The following is a 14,554-nucleotide window of genomic DNA, read 5'->3' as shown; positions in this document are numbered from 1 at the left end:
TGCTCAGGGAAAAGGGGGAGATGATAGGCGTGCTCCCTCACCTGCATCCTTGCTGTCTCAGCTTGCATGGGCTTAGGGACCACCACTGCCAGGAGGTTACAGACTGACCAGGTAGCTGCAGCACCCCAGTAAATTCACAGCCATGCGAGCTATGGTGTGGACAGACTGTAGTTACAAACAAGCCTCATGCTGTGAACTTCTGAAGCCTTACAAGCACCTTTGCTAAAATCAAGTCACCAGTGTGTGCAAGATTAGAGTGCCACACACCTGCCATCCAGTACCACCACGGCCACTCCGTTTCTTCCTTGCCCGTTTCCACAGCACAGCCACAGTCCTTGGGGTGTCCATCTGCTCAGAGGCCCTCTCAGGGTGTTCAAAGAGAGTGCATGGTGCCATGCTGCCCACATGGTGTTCTGCAGCGGGCACAGCTCTTGCTGGGCAGCCTCAGCCCCCACCTCTCTTTGTAAAACTGCACTTCTGGAAGTATAGCAGCATCAGCTCTTGGAGCTAACACCCTGTGCTCAGTTCATATAATAGCACCCTGAGGCTGGTAGAAGCAGAGTTAGGCAGGGCTTGGAACTGGCACTTCTTACAAAAAGAAGAATAGTGTTCTTCACTGGGTAGGCTACTCATTTAGCTTTAGCTTTATTTTTTTCCTCATTTTTTTTTTTTACTCATTTAGGTTTTAGCTTTGCCAAACATGAAATTTTCCAGGCAGAGAAGTCCCCCTTTTTTCTTTTCCCCCATGATCTCTGCTAACTGCAGTGGTTGCATCTTTAGTGCAAGCCTGAGTTGAGCTTTGCATTTTCATTACTCCCTGGACATCATGAACATCAGCACTGGTGTGTGGCAACCATGCTTTCTGCTTCACATGCAGTTGTCTCACCCCTGCCCCCCAAGCTTGGGCAGGTTCTGCCTGCAGAACTGGCAGTGATGTCCTCAGTTCTTGAAATCCTAGGAAGGACATAGCTTGCAAGAGACCCTAGGCCTGCAGTGTTTAAGAGCTGATCTTCACTAATCAGTGAAGGAGGTAATGATACATGGAGTATTTTATAGTGGGATCGTGAGACAAACTTGGGAGTAATTGCTTCATTTAGAAAAAAACTGTTGGGACTCTTCTAAACCTTTGTGTGCCCGTGAATAACGTGTGGGTGGTTTGCCAGATTGCCTTTGTAGCTTCATCAAAAGAAATCCAGAGTCAGTTTTACCTGTTGCAGTTTGTTGCAAGGGGCAAACGTGCTTGCTTATTCTCCCATTTGGTTTTGCCAGTGAGACCCAGTCATGGTGCCTTTTCCCCCTCTGGAGGCACAGACCATGATTTTCTTAATTTTAGAAAGGGAAAGTCCCTCTTTCTAGAGATGAGGTGTGTGTTGTACAGTCTAATATGAAGCCTTTAATTTCCTTTTGTTTTCTTGCAATCATGCTTTAAATACATTTATTGTCCTTGACCAAAACCAGTTTCTTCAATGATCCCTGTATTCATATATTCATTAAAGGAAATACCTTTCTCTGTGTGATGGGTTGGCTTTGCATCATAGGTGTCCATCCCTCTGTCCCCTAAAGGGTCTGGGACTTTTTCAGAGTTCTTGCTGTCCTGATTATTTTAGTCTGCCAGCACAGACCAAAGAAAGGCAAAGAAGTTTGAGATCAGGATGAGTCATCTTGTGGTCCAAATTGCTGTTTTGCTTTGCTGCTTTTCTCTAAACAGTAACTCACACGAAATGAGTTACTGCCAGAAAACTGCCACTGAAAAACAAGTCAAAAAGTTGAAGAACTAGTGTTTGCATGTCTTGTGTGAATCCCAAGGTGTCAGTACTCTACACTCATTTTCCTGTGTGATGCAAACAGAACAATTAGTGGGAATAATTAATTACCATTAGTTGGTATGGATGGTTCAGCTACTACTCTCCTTGTCTACTACAAGGACATCTACAGCGTGCACAGGTAGAAAAGGAGGGAAAAAGGGATGTGTGTGGGGAACATGAGAGACAGCATTGCATAGAAGGTATGTAGCTGTCCCAGAGCCGAGCGGATGAGAGAAGAAATTTGTCTCCAGGTGCCATGGATGGTTTGCAAGTGCCAGGAACACATCCCCTGCAGGGTGTCTTGTCCATTAAGAAGTGAGGAAGACTGTTTCACCTGCAGCAGCGTACCACATGGATAATGCTATAGATGGCATGGAGGGATGGACGCTGAACATCCTTATTAGCCACTTCTCCTGGTTTGTCCAGCAGCTGCTTCTGGAAAGCTTCCAACGCCACTCTGAGCTCTTGCAACCCTCTGGTAAGTGTGCCAGACAAGGCACAGCAAGGGATAGATAGAAAGGCAAGTGCCCCTCTCCTCGCTTTGTGTTTTGCTACTGCAGCTGCCCTGATCTATTTACTGAGAATTTATTGGTAAAATGGCAGACTGTTTTCCAGCCTAACACAATTATATTCAGGGGCTGTCACTGTGGCCAGTTAAAGCCACAGAAACTGATTTCAGCAATAAGTTTCTGTTTTTAAACTAAGCAGGAACAGATGATTCTTTTTTCAGCTTGAAAACAAACAAAGCTGGACAGGGAGTTGTCTTCTGGCTGAGTCTAGAGGCACAGCATGTTTTTTATGGCAGTGAGCCTAGCCCTGCTTTATCCTCAATAGAAGGATTCAGGGGCGTAACCACCTTTTGGAGTGGAAATGATCACAGGTATGACAAATTACCAGCCTACAAACATTGGTAATGAATGATCTGCCACAGCAGCTTTTTCACTCTTGCTCTGTTCCTCCATGGTTGATCTGTATCTGCCTGGACTCCTATCTGCAGCAACAAAGTTTACTTGGGCTTTTCAGTCTGTTGAGGCTGGGAGTGGAAACCCAGTCCTTTTTAGCACTTATCTTGCACTTGGCATGCAGAAGACTCAAATTTCTTTTTCTACCTATTGTACCTTGGGGATGCTATTTTACTCCTCTGTGCCTCAGCCCTCTGCACCTCCAGAAACACCGTAGCCTCACTGCAGTTAGGAGGAAAGGTTGTCAAATACTACTCACAGGGTCCTGGGGTGAGATGGTTGTTCAGGAAAGTGTGTGCCTTTAGGGAACAGTGCTGCTAAGCTCTCTTGCAGCTGCTGGGCCCGTTGCCTGAATTCAACCCAGAGAGAAAAGGCACCCCCAATGCCCTGCTTTCCTGGCCACAGCCCCTCTCTGTGGAAAACCCACACGTTTTGTTAGTAGACATGATCTGAAATAGCTTTTCCCATTCCTTGGCGCTGGCACCCAGGGTTCTTCCTGTCATGCCGCTGCTCCTGAGCAAGTCAAAGAAGCCAGAAAAGTCTCAGCATATTGCATTACCCAGAAGACCAAGAGAGGAGCAAAGGTGATGTTCTGGGAGCCTGCAGGCTGACAAAGATGGGCACAGGTGTCCCTTCACACCTGGGTTAAGTCATCCCGTGGGCACAGGAGTTGAAGGGGACAGGCAGACATAAAGAAGGGCCCGGCAGCTCCGCCAGCTCACACCCCCGCAGCCGGCTCCGAAAACCAGCGACGGATTTGCCTTCCGCGTCCCAGAGCCCCCCGGCGGCCCTCTGCCTCCGAGTCCCACCGGAGACCCTTTCCCCCGCCCCTCCGGGGAATTCACCCCCTCCCTCCCTCCCTCCCTGGCGGTTTCCTGGCGCCATCTTGCGGGCCCTGGAGCTGGGGTTCGCCGTACACAGGCTGCGCCCGGGGAAGGACGGCTGCAGCACCGGCCCTGCCCACGGGAACCCCAGGCCGCGCAGGAGGCAGCGGCAGAGGTCGCCGAAATCCCCGTGAGGGCAGCGTAGCTATTAGCACGTACTGCCTGCTGACGGGGATGGACCCGACACCAGCCGTGTGCCTGGGGCGCCCTTTACCTCACGCCCGTCGCGGCGCGGGGGCGGCTCCCACCTGAGGGCGGGGCGGGGGCGTCGCCGGGACCAGTGGGGCGGGGCCTTGGGGGCGTGTGGCGGGGGCGGGGCCGGCGGCGGGAGGGCCGGTGCGCGGCGGCAGCAGCAGCAGCAGCATGAATGAGGCGGAGGGCCTGCGGCAGCGCCGGCCGTTCCGCCCGCAGGTCATCACCGAGGATAGCCCGGCGCAGGAGGCCAAGGAGGGCAGGTGGGGCCAGGCACGGTCCCCCTAGGTGGGGAGGGAAGAGGGGCCTGCTGTGACCGCAGGGATAGGGCAGGCTCAGCCTGAGGGTAGAGGAGGGCTGGGCTGCGGTGGGCGGTGTGACGGGGGGTGCTGAGGGCCCGGGCCGGGCCTGGCCTGGGCGGTGCGAGGAGGTACTCAGCTTGACCCGAGGGAAGGGCCCGGTCTGGCCTGGGAGCCGAGGAGGAGGGTTCGTGATGGGTGGGTTGGAGGGCCCGGCCTGACCTGACGCCGTAGGGCGGTGATTGGGCCTGGCGTGAGGGAAATGTGGCTGGGAGGTGTGCTGGACAGGGAGAGGCTCCACCGGCCTGGCCTGACCCCGGTGAGGGAGGCCCTGGTCAGGGCCAGAGTGTTCTGGGCGTGAGGGGGTGGAAGGGCCTGGCTGGCTGCCCGGGGCTGAGCAGGCCCCGCAGGCGTGGGGAGCGAGGCCTCAGTTCCCCTCTCTTGGTTGCCAGCACAGGTTGATGCTGGGGTGCCCGTGGGTGTGAGCCTGTGGGGACCCCCGGCCTCCCAGCACCCCGAACCCGCAGCGGGCTCTTCTCTCTGTAGTGTTCGGGTTTCTGCTGGAGGTGGCTGACAGAGGGGAGGAGCGTTTCTGGCAGGGCCTGCACACCTGCTTGTGCTGAGCTGCAGAAAGAGCTTTTAACAACAACAAAAGGTTTAATTTGTGTGGGGTTTTTTTTGTAGTCGGTCTGTTTAAGTACTGTTTATCTTTTGCTAGTCAAGAAATCACAGTTATCCCATTGTGGCTTGCACAGATTTATTGTGGGTGTGATTAAGTCCTGTATAACTCTGGTTAGTCTGTTTATATTTGGCAATAGTTTAAAGAGTAATCTGCAGTTTAAAGACTAGTCTGTATGTGTCTGAGAATAATCTTATAAACAATCCATTTGTTTGTGGCTAAATTAAAGAAGATTCCATTTACAACTTTCTGTTTAGGAATTTTATAAAAAAATTAGCTTCACTGTAACTAAAAGCAATAGCTGCAATAAGAAAGTGGTGATGTTTGCTTAGCCTTCCACTGAATAAAGTGGTTGATTACTTATAATACTTTGGTTCACTATCTATTGTGCCTCTTCCAATTGGAGTACCTTGGAGCTTCTTATCCCTGCCCATCAGAGTGATCAGAATGAAAGACTGCATATGGTGGCTTGCATGCATAGCCCCTGTTTTTGAAGGAGAGCATCAGCATCTCTCAGCTTGAGAGACTGCTCTTCCTGGCTTCAGCCTCTCTTGGTAACTTTGCTCAAATCAGTTGAATTTCTAGGGCTCCAGCAATGATCCAGAGTATCCTCAAGTCCTGTTCTCGTGAGACTGTCCTGCATGAAACCAGAGGAAGAAATTCTGGAGGCTGACCTTTTCCTGGCTGAGAGCCATGGCAGAGAGTCTTGATGACAGTTGCTTTCCGTTCCGGCCCCCCAGTAGCTCTTCTGCCAAGAGGGTGAGGCAGCCTGGGCTTCTGGCTATGGTGTCCCAGCCTACTGTCTGGCTTCAAGAGCTGGTGCAATGGCTTCTCTTTTTAGTTCTTAGTGACAACTAAATTGCTGTTATTATAGCTGGAGTCTTGGTAAATTGCATTATTGAGATTTGTTGCTGGAGTCCATGTGGGATTAATTATCAGAGACACAATTAGCTAAGGATTTCTGTTTTTCTTGCTAGTGTTGGTGAACCATTACTTCAGTGATTCTTTCCAGTGACCAGTCAGCAACTTACAGTTGTTAGTATTCTATATAAGTTTTTTGGTTTTGTTTAAATGCTTGTGGTTTCAGCAGTGTATAAAATAGCTGTTGCAGTTTTCAGGCTTGAAGCGTGAGTTTGCTTGTCACCTGTGTTGGTCTCACAGAAGCCACCCCTGTAGCCCTCCCCGCTACCAAAACCTTGCCATGCAAAACCAACACACGCCTCATTCTTCCTGCCTATTTCCTTTATTGTCAATTCCTTGTGAGTTTGAGGATCAGAAGAAATATGACCTTTACTTAAATCATGCTTTCAGGACTTTTAATTAAGTTGGCTTTGGCAGATGAGTTCCCATTCATATCCGCTTCTTTTTGCACAAGTTGTTCTCAGCTGGCACAAAGGTGCTCAGGTGTCTGCTGACAGTACTTTTAATCTTATAGTCTTGAGCCTTCATCTTTTGAAGGACAAGGCTGACAGCTGAAGTCTTTGTGTAAACATGGGGATCACCTTGTATCTCTACCACCTGCTCGATTCCAAATCCAAGGGGAAACAGATTGAGAGGTGTTGCTTCCTCAAGACATCTACTATTAGAGCAGGAAGTGTTGAATTCTTCTAATTAATTACAAGGGCAGTCTGGCTCTTGGGAAGTATGAAGAGGTCAGTGCAGATGAGAGAGCTTGTTTGAAGCAGTTTCCCAGCGTGGTCTAGCTCAGATGGAGATAGGCTTAGTGCTCTAACACTGCTGAAGGCCATGATGGGAATGCTGTGGTTTTGAGTGTGAGAAATAAAATTTATTTTTTAATATATCTGAGAGCAAGAATACTTGGGCATGCTGGTAGAAAGGAAATAGGCTCAGGTGTGAGTACCTTGGGGAAGCTGGGGAAAGTTTGGTGACCAACAGCAGCAGCGCTAACAACGCTTCTTGGAGCAGGCTGTACTGTCTGTGGTTTTGGGCTAGCAGCAACTCTTGTCATGGCAGGCTGTCAGCATCCTTGTAGCAGTTGCCTTGGCACAGCCTGGTGATTTGCGTGGTGGTTTGTGATGGCCCGTTGCGTGTTCTGCGGAGATGGGGAAACTGGGGCAGGCCTCCATCCTAGCTGCCCACGTCTGCTGCCAGAAGAGAAGGGCTGACAGTAGTTGTGCCATCAGGAAAGAACTGTGATGGATTATGACTATTCCAACTTCTGTACGCTGTGCATGCAGGCAGTGACCAAATCCAGGCCTAGTCCTGTCCTTGCTGTCCCACCTGATAATCCCAAAGGTTACTTTGATGCTGATATCAGTACTGCAAGTACCTGTCATTAGCTCCCCAGTTGTGATATTTGTGCTCTGGGCAGTAGTTCATACTTCCTACTGTCTGGATGACTGGCTAATGAAGGACAAAACAGTGGAAGTGGTCCAAGGATTAATGCAGAACTATCAGGCGCAGTTTGCCTTTATTTAATTGATACTGCAAGGCTGGCTGTGCTAGTGAATGGTTCAGAGTAGCTAAAATTGTGGGAGCTGCTTTTCCAGTTCAAGGCTAGGATTTGTCGTGTGGCTCTGTACTTTCCTCTGTAAATGCCTGATTGATGCCTCTTGAGAACAAAACCTGTTCTCTTCTAGAGAAGAACAGTTTTTACTTTTTTGTTTGTGTGTTTTGATGGGTAAATAGAAGATACTTAATTTCTTTTGTGTGCTGGGGCTTGAGTTTCAAACCAGTGTTCACTAAGTTAAGCAAGCATTCATTTAACTTCCTCTAACATTTGTTTTAGTTGAACTTTTCATCCAAAACTGGTGCGGAGATGAAGTGCCAAAACTGGAGAGCTAGTTAAAAAAATCCCAACCAAACAGCATCACCTCCCCCCATTTCTTGTTTGTGGTTTGTTTTTTTGGTTTTTGGGGTTTTGTTGTTGTTTCTTTTTTTTTTTTTAGTAAGCTGTAACTTGTAAGTGTACATGAGAATACTGTGCCTCATATGATACCAGTATGCTGAGACTGGATAAATATCCCTTTCTGTTATCCTAATGAGTTCAAAGTGGACCATCATTCAGATTGGTGGTTGGGCAAAAGTATTTCTGGTTCCTTTTACCAGCCCAGGTTCCTTCCTGGGCTGTTAAAGAATTTTTAAAGACTATTGTATCTTAAAACAGCTTAGCATGTTAATCCTGTTTCTTGTCTGGTTTTGGCAGTACATACAGCAGCAAGGTGTTCCGTGTTACCTTCTTGACTTTGGCTGCATCTCTAACTGTGCCCCTGCTTGGAGTAACTGTTCTACTGGATTGTCCTATAGACCCTCAACCTATAAGGTAAATTGCTGCTTTGTTTTTAAATAAATATTATTGAAACTTCTGGTATGTGTTCTGTTGGGTTTTGTTTGTTTGTTTTTTTCAGCAAACAAGAGTCAACTGTGTAAAGTGATTCTAACTGGATTAAGAAATTGGGGAGTGATTGGTGTATTATCCATTGCCATGGCTTGCTTCGCTTACCCAGTCTGTTTCTGAGCCATCTCATGCAGTTGTGTGTTACTACTGATCACTGAAGAATCATTTCTTTGATCATTAATCTAGAAAATTATTTTCCGCTGTCCAAGCTGTCGGTGGAGCCTGTGATTACTTACGTGTACTCTTGCCTTCTGTGAGACAAGAACTGCATTTTCACTAAGGACCAAGCTGTACCCCTTCTATTATTGTTCTGTCAAAGAGAGACTGTTTATCTGAGGATGGAAATTGAATTGGTTGGTTGATTTGGTGCTTTGTACCAGTGGAACCATATGGTGGTGTTATATTTAAATGCAGATCTCATAAAGCAATGCAGCTAGGTGAATTCTGCCCTGTCTGAATTCATAAACATCTGAATCAAGGTCTGTATCAAATGTGTAGTGTCACAGTAAATCAACTATGTGAGAAGATGTGACCTGTGTTTGGAGAAGTCGTACGTGAAACACTTTTACTGCTAGCACAGGGTGGAGTCAGGTTGTTTAGTGCTCCTGGCATTTTGCAGTAAGTGAAAATGCTTGGTCTGATAAATATTTATGCTCAACTCAATAATTCCTTAATGAAAAGGAACAATGACACTGTAAATATCTCCAGAGTTGAAAGAAACTGTTAATGTGGTAAGGGTAGCAGTTACAAGCCTTGCCAATAGACTGTTAGACATAGGCTGCCTCATTGCAAATCATAATGAAAAGCTTTCTACTGTGGTTGGGTTTAACACAACGCAATTCCCTGAAATACATTGCAACTGAACAGTAATTCTGAAAGCCAATAAGGCATGTGTATAATGCTTTTCCTGCTATATAGTCCTGGTCTAATTCTGGTCCAGGGTAACAGTATTGTGCATGCTTACATTTCTTACTTTTAAGTCCTTTTTATAAGACCAGGAGAGCTATTTTTCATGCCCAAATCACTGGCTTATATTGCTGTACATTCTTAATTAGCTTCTTAGCTTCACTGCCAGAAGTGGTTCCAGTCTGTACAATAGCCAGGATAATTCTGTATGATGTTTATGAAATGTTTTGAAAAAGCTCAAGGAGGTAGATGCTGTCTGAATCAATTCCTTCAGTGAAAGAACACATAGAAATCTTGTTTGCCAACAGTGATGTTATTCCTGTAAGCCACTAAGAATAAGAGGGGGGGAGAAAAAAACCAGATGAGATCTGTGAAACTCCCATGTGAAATTCCTGCAACTCTGGTTTATTTCAAGTTCTTTATCTATGAGCCTGTTTTGGATAATATTGATCCCAGGGAGGATTTTCTGCTTGCAAACACAACTGTCCAGAGTTCCCAGCAAATGAGTTCCTTATCTGAAGCCTGTTATCCTCATCTGAAACTCTCTAATGCTTGGAAGAAGGGATGGAAAATGAATTTGTGTTAGCATTGTGAAGACAACTCTGCTGTAAAGCTTCTGTGGACAGGAGCCAGTAATTCAGTTGGCTTTGCCACTGCAGTAATACATACTTAAAGGAAAGTTTGCTGTTTGTACCCAGATGATAAAAGTATGTATTTTTCCCTCCTTCTGAATTGTTTGTGTTGTGAACCGGTTTTCCTCAATTGTCATGGCTTTTATAATTTGTGATTTCAGTTGACTTTTTTTTTCACCCACTCACTGAAGGTCTAGAAATTGTAATGCTTTTTACCATATGAGCAGCAGAGTTGCAATGTGGTCAGTGACAAATAGGTGCTGGATCCTGTGAACCTGGGCAAGTTTTGGAGTCAAACCTTGTCTTTTTAAGATTCTACAGGTGGAAGGCATTTGCTTATGGTCATATAAGGAGTCATTAAAAAAAAAAATCTTTCAAAACTTGGCCTAGGGAGCTTTAGCATACTCTTGTGAATGAACACTTAATGAGCTTACCACCCTGGGCATGTATGCAGCTTTTAGTAATAACTTGAAATCCTTAACTCATGGAGGCTGAGGTGGCTTATGTCTGTGTTTTTAAGAACCAGAGACCAAAACATATTAAAGGTTGTCAGCACAGTTAAGGCTAGTTTTGAAGCACAGTACTTTTGAGCCTGGTATTTAAGTTGAAGCTGCGTAGGCATCTTAACTACATTCCTTCTCTGTATCTCTGTAGTTGGTTGGAACTCCGGTTGGCTTGAACCTGGCTATTTCTGTGAATAAGGGCTTGCAAGATTGGACTTTGTCATTTTGAGATTTCAGTTCAATACCCTTTAAGTTTACATGCAACTTACTCCTTTTAGTTGGTCTTTCTCTACGGGTATGCATTCAAGTCACGAACGAGAATGTATCTTTCACTATGGTACAAAAGTCTGTGTGTCCTAATGCTCAAACTACTGGAACGCTTTTTTCCCCTACTTGTATGCTAATTAGTAATTAATTTTTTTTTTTCTCTCTGTGATCAAAATGCTATACAGTGTCGGATCTCAGTGTATTGTAAAATGCCAGGCTTTGAAATTTTAAATCCTTTTTGCTTAGGAATTTGCATATATCTGCTTAGGAAAAATATTCTGATACAAACAACTCATTCAGCTGAGTAAGAAAGCAGTTATTCTTTTCTGTTGTGGCAATGCAGAAATCCTTTGCCTTTGTGTAAGATAGATAAACTGGGAACGTGTTGTTGGACTTGAAGCTGTATAGATTTCCAGATACGTCTTAGGAACACATAACCACAACTTTTCTGATCAAAAGAACCAGAAAATTATGATCTTTGATGAACAAGAGTCAATTTTTCAGCCTGTCAGCTGTGTTTGCTTTTTTGAAATATGCTACATGTGAAGCATAGGTCAGGCTTGCAGGAGTTGGCAAACTAGGCAAAAAAATGATCCAATATTTTGCTCAAGAGTGTCTGCAGATTTGCAGAAAGGATCATGAGGTCTGTGTTCTGTCTTGCAGTTTGAAGGAACCTCCCCTCCTGACGGGTGTGCTTGAGCCCAACATCAAGTTACGAAAAGCTGAGCGGTTATGGGAAAATCAACTGGTCGGACCAGAGTCCATTGTCAATATTGGAGGTAAGCACTGACAAAATAAGCTTTTAAAGAAGGGTCTTTTAAATGTTGCTCTATTGATAAGGATTTGTTCAGCAATATAGCTCTTAAACAACAAATTCTGGAAGTTATTTTGAATATACAGGTTTTAAAAAAATAACCTGGCTGCTATATACTGCTTTTCTCCTCTTTTCCCAGAATAAAATAAATCTTGCTGCCAGGTTAAAAATCCCTGTCTTCCAGGACTGAAAGCAGTGTAGTCAGGGGCTACTTATGTTTGGAGGAAGTGGTCCTATTTTTCATTTGGCTAGCTCTTAACTGGGAAGTAATACTTATGGGGTACTACCTAGTCTTTTAATGCTCCTTGCCTCTGAGGGAGCTGAGTTTTGTGGTGTTAATTTTTGCTTATATGACAGAAAAAAATCTCAAATTGATAAATAGCATACTTACGTTTTAGTGCTGTTGCATGCACATACAGGTGCCATCCTATTCTCTCTTGTGGTATGTGTGTTCTCCCCAAATTACAAACCCATGCCACCTCTGAGCAGTTTCTTAATGAGGTGACTAGACTTGTAATGGCAAGACACCCTCTTAGTAGGAAACCAGCTTTGTGCAGGAGTTGTTCCCTGTGCCTCCTGAAGGGGGTAGGGCTAGAAATTACTCCTGACATAAGTCCTTGACTGTTTTAATGGAAAAAGGAAAGGGTGTCGGAGTTGCAAGCAAGGCCCTTACTGAAACATCCTTCAGTACAAGAGGTGCTCAGCAGCCATATCATTTATATTCCTTCTGCTATATTTGCTAATAATAATTTAAAAAAATATTTTACTCACCACAAAACTACTGTAAATTCCTTCCTCAGTTTATGCTTTTTCTACCTATACCTGTTAACAATGTGCTAAAGTGATTACCTGAAATCACTGATTCTTTTCTGATACCTAGTTTTGTCAATCTCATTGGAAACTCTTTAAGGAAACTTTCCTGCAAGGGACAACTGACCTGTGGGTGAAATAGTCAACCTGTCTGGGAATAAGTTTTGTATGAATAAATGTTGAAGTCATTCCCTGTTTAAAAGCGTAATTAGCAAACTTAAAACTTCAGTTAAATTGGAGATGGAAAAGCCCAGGCAATGGGCTCTACTAATCCAGTGGTCTTTTATTTATTTTGGTTGCATGGAAAAGTTTGTGTGTTGTTTGTATTCAGTGAATCTGTCTTATGCTGTCACGTGGCTTGGCATGAATACAGTAATTTGGCAGTGCTTTTGATTTGGGTGGTTGTTCAGTTGCTATGGTTTTTGCAATTCTTCTTCAGAACCGATACAATATGGGCATTGCCAGGTGTCCAGCAGCCTATGTGGACTCTATCAGAATAAGACGTTTTATCTAGTCAGTCTCTCGTTGAAAAGTGGCAAGATGGATGCAGTGCCTGATTGCATTTTATGGTGTAGAAATTTGCCCAGAGGGATCAATCCAATGACTAGCCATTAAGTTGTTACGTTCATCTTTAACCAAGGATTTGGATCACTTATGGGTGAAAAGCTTCATATCCCATATTCATAACGCCTACGGCTTAAATCCTTCCTCTTCTTTTTGAGTTGGAAGAAATCCAACCAAATACTTTTATTTACCTTCATCTTTCCTCTTCTTTCTTTATTCTTTTGCTGTGACTGAAGATGACTGTTGCTTTACTTTATCTTAAACCTGAATTCTACTTCATGTAGTAGAAGGATCCTGTAGAAAGATGTTTGCCACAATAGTTCTGTGATCAAGCTAATCACATCAGTTGTTTTTGCAGATGTGCTATTTACTGGGACAGCTGATGGAAAGATTATCAAAATTGAAGATGGGGAAATACAAACAATAGCCAGAATTGGCCATGGTCCTTGTGGTGAGTGACAGCTCCTGAACACAGCGTACCTCAAAACATCTGGGTCAGGGCTCGTGTTGATCAAACTGGTGTTCTGTCTGTATTGCTTATGCAAGTGCATATCTTCCTCTGTAGAGATTTGTATCAGAAATATTAATATATTTGTACGAATGAAGTGTGAGTGGAATATCTACATAGCACTGGAAGGAACAGCAGAACAAAGGGTCAAAAGAATGGGAATGGATGCTCTTGATAACAAAGGACACTGTTCCCAGCAGTAGAATTTAGGCATGTGGGGTTTTGGTGTCATGGCTACAAGGCCTGCACTCTTGTGAGGCTGCAGCATGGATGACTTGTCAGTAGAAGATCCTGCGTATTAACACTGGGAGGAAGACAAGGTTGAAGTGCATCACAAATAACATTCCTTTTCCTCTTAGTCCATCTAGAAAAAGCACGTATCTTAAACAAGATAAAAATGGGCAGCAACCTGGCCTAATTTTTATGGAAGCTGAAGTCAGCATGATTCTGAGGTGAAGGGCCACCCCATAAAAACTGAGGACTCCTAAACAAGTGTGAGTGAATGAACTCGTGAGATAATGTGTGAGTGGAAAAGATAAACTTATTTAGAGATTTTTGAAAATAAGTATCACCTTCCCCATCTACAGAATTTTGCCTTGCATTTTATTTACTAATTTCCTTTCCTCTAACTACAGTGGGAGGTTGTGGCTGCACCTGCTTTAGCAGAGATCTTCCATTGGTCATGATATTTCTGTTTTCTCACTGCTAAATTGCAGTTATTTCTTGTTGAATTCCACACCTCTTTCTGAACCACTTATTTGCTTAATTTAATGAGATTTCTGGAACTGAGTGAGAAAAACTGGTAGTGGCTTGTTTATTAATAGAACCGTTTCTGTGGGGAAGCTTCATGTTGCCCATCTCAGTACTGCCTGGGCAGTCTGAGAAGCCTGGCTGGTGTTTGTTGGGGTGGTGGGTGGTTTTGTTTGAGGAAACAATGTAGAAGCTTGCATGAGGTTCTGCAGCCCTGAGCTGGTTGCCAGTTTAGACAGAAATTATGGGCAGGAACTGTTGTCTTATGTAGCTCACATTGATATGTTCATCATTTTAGGTATATAATTTTATGTGGATTGTCAGCCTTGGCACTGACAATCTGCTGCCAGTTGATAGGAAGCTGGACTTCCAGCTGCTGCTTAGGTGTGAGCATAGGTTGGGATGGATATGAAGAATCACCTTTCCACTGCTCATTTCCATTGGATTTGTACAGCTTGGGAGAGGTGGGAAGATGGTGCTGCCCTATTTGTTTGGGGCCAAAGAGGTAGTGGGGAGTCTAGATTTCCATCTTGCCCTCCTTGAGTTGGGGAGGGAAGTGGAAAGGCTGTAGCTGACTACCTTTTCCAGAAGTTTCTCTTGCTAGACTTTCAAACTACAGAT

General features: G+C 44.7%; 1 protein-coding gene across 2 annotated transcripts in view; it reads left to right on the top strand.

Moving 5' to 3' along the window:
- The first annotated feature begins 3,950 nt into the window (after positions 1–3,950).
- The window catches only part of APMAP (adipocyte plasma membrane associated protein), a 15,797-nt gene continuing 5,193 nt past the window's right edge, over positions 3,951–14,554 (top strand). The window contains exons 1-4 of one of the 2 annotated variants that reach the window (XM_075749507.1): positions 3,951–4,106; positions 7,988–8,104; positions 11,151–11,266; positions 13,034–13,126. In XM_075749507.1, coding sequence (XP_075605622.1) covers positions 4,015–4,106; positions 7,988–8,104; positions 11,151–11,266; positions 13,034–13,126 — 418 coding nt within the window. In that variant the 5' untranslated portion in view covers positions 3,951–4,014. The remainder of the gene's footprint in view (positions 4,107–7,987; positions 8,105–11,150; positions 11,267–13,033; positions 13,127–14,554) is intronic. The other variant, XM_075749508.1, reaches the window with a different exon arrangement.

This window comes from Balearica regulorum, chromosome 3, assembly GCF_011004875.1.
Source record: "Balearica regulorum gibbericeps isolate bBalReg1 chromosome 3, bBalReg1.pri, whole genome shotgun sequence".
Taxonomy (NCBI): domain Eukaryota; kingdom Metazoa; phylum Chordata; class Aves; order Gruiformes; family Gruidae; genus Balearica; species Balearica regulorum.
The sequence above is the reverse complement of the archived record's forward strand: the minus strand, read 5'-3'. Positions and strand labels throughout refer to the sequence as shown.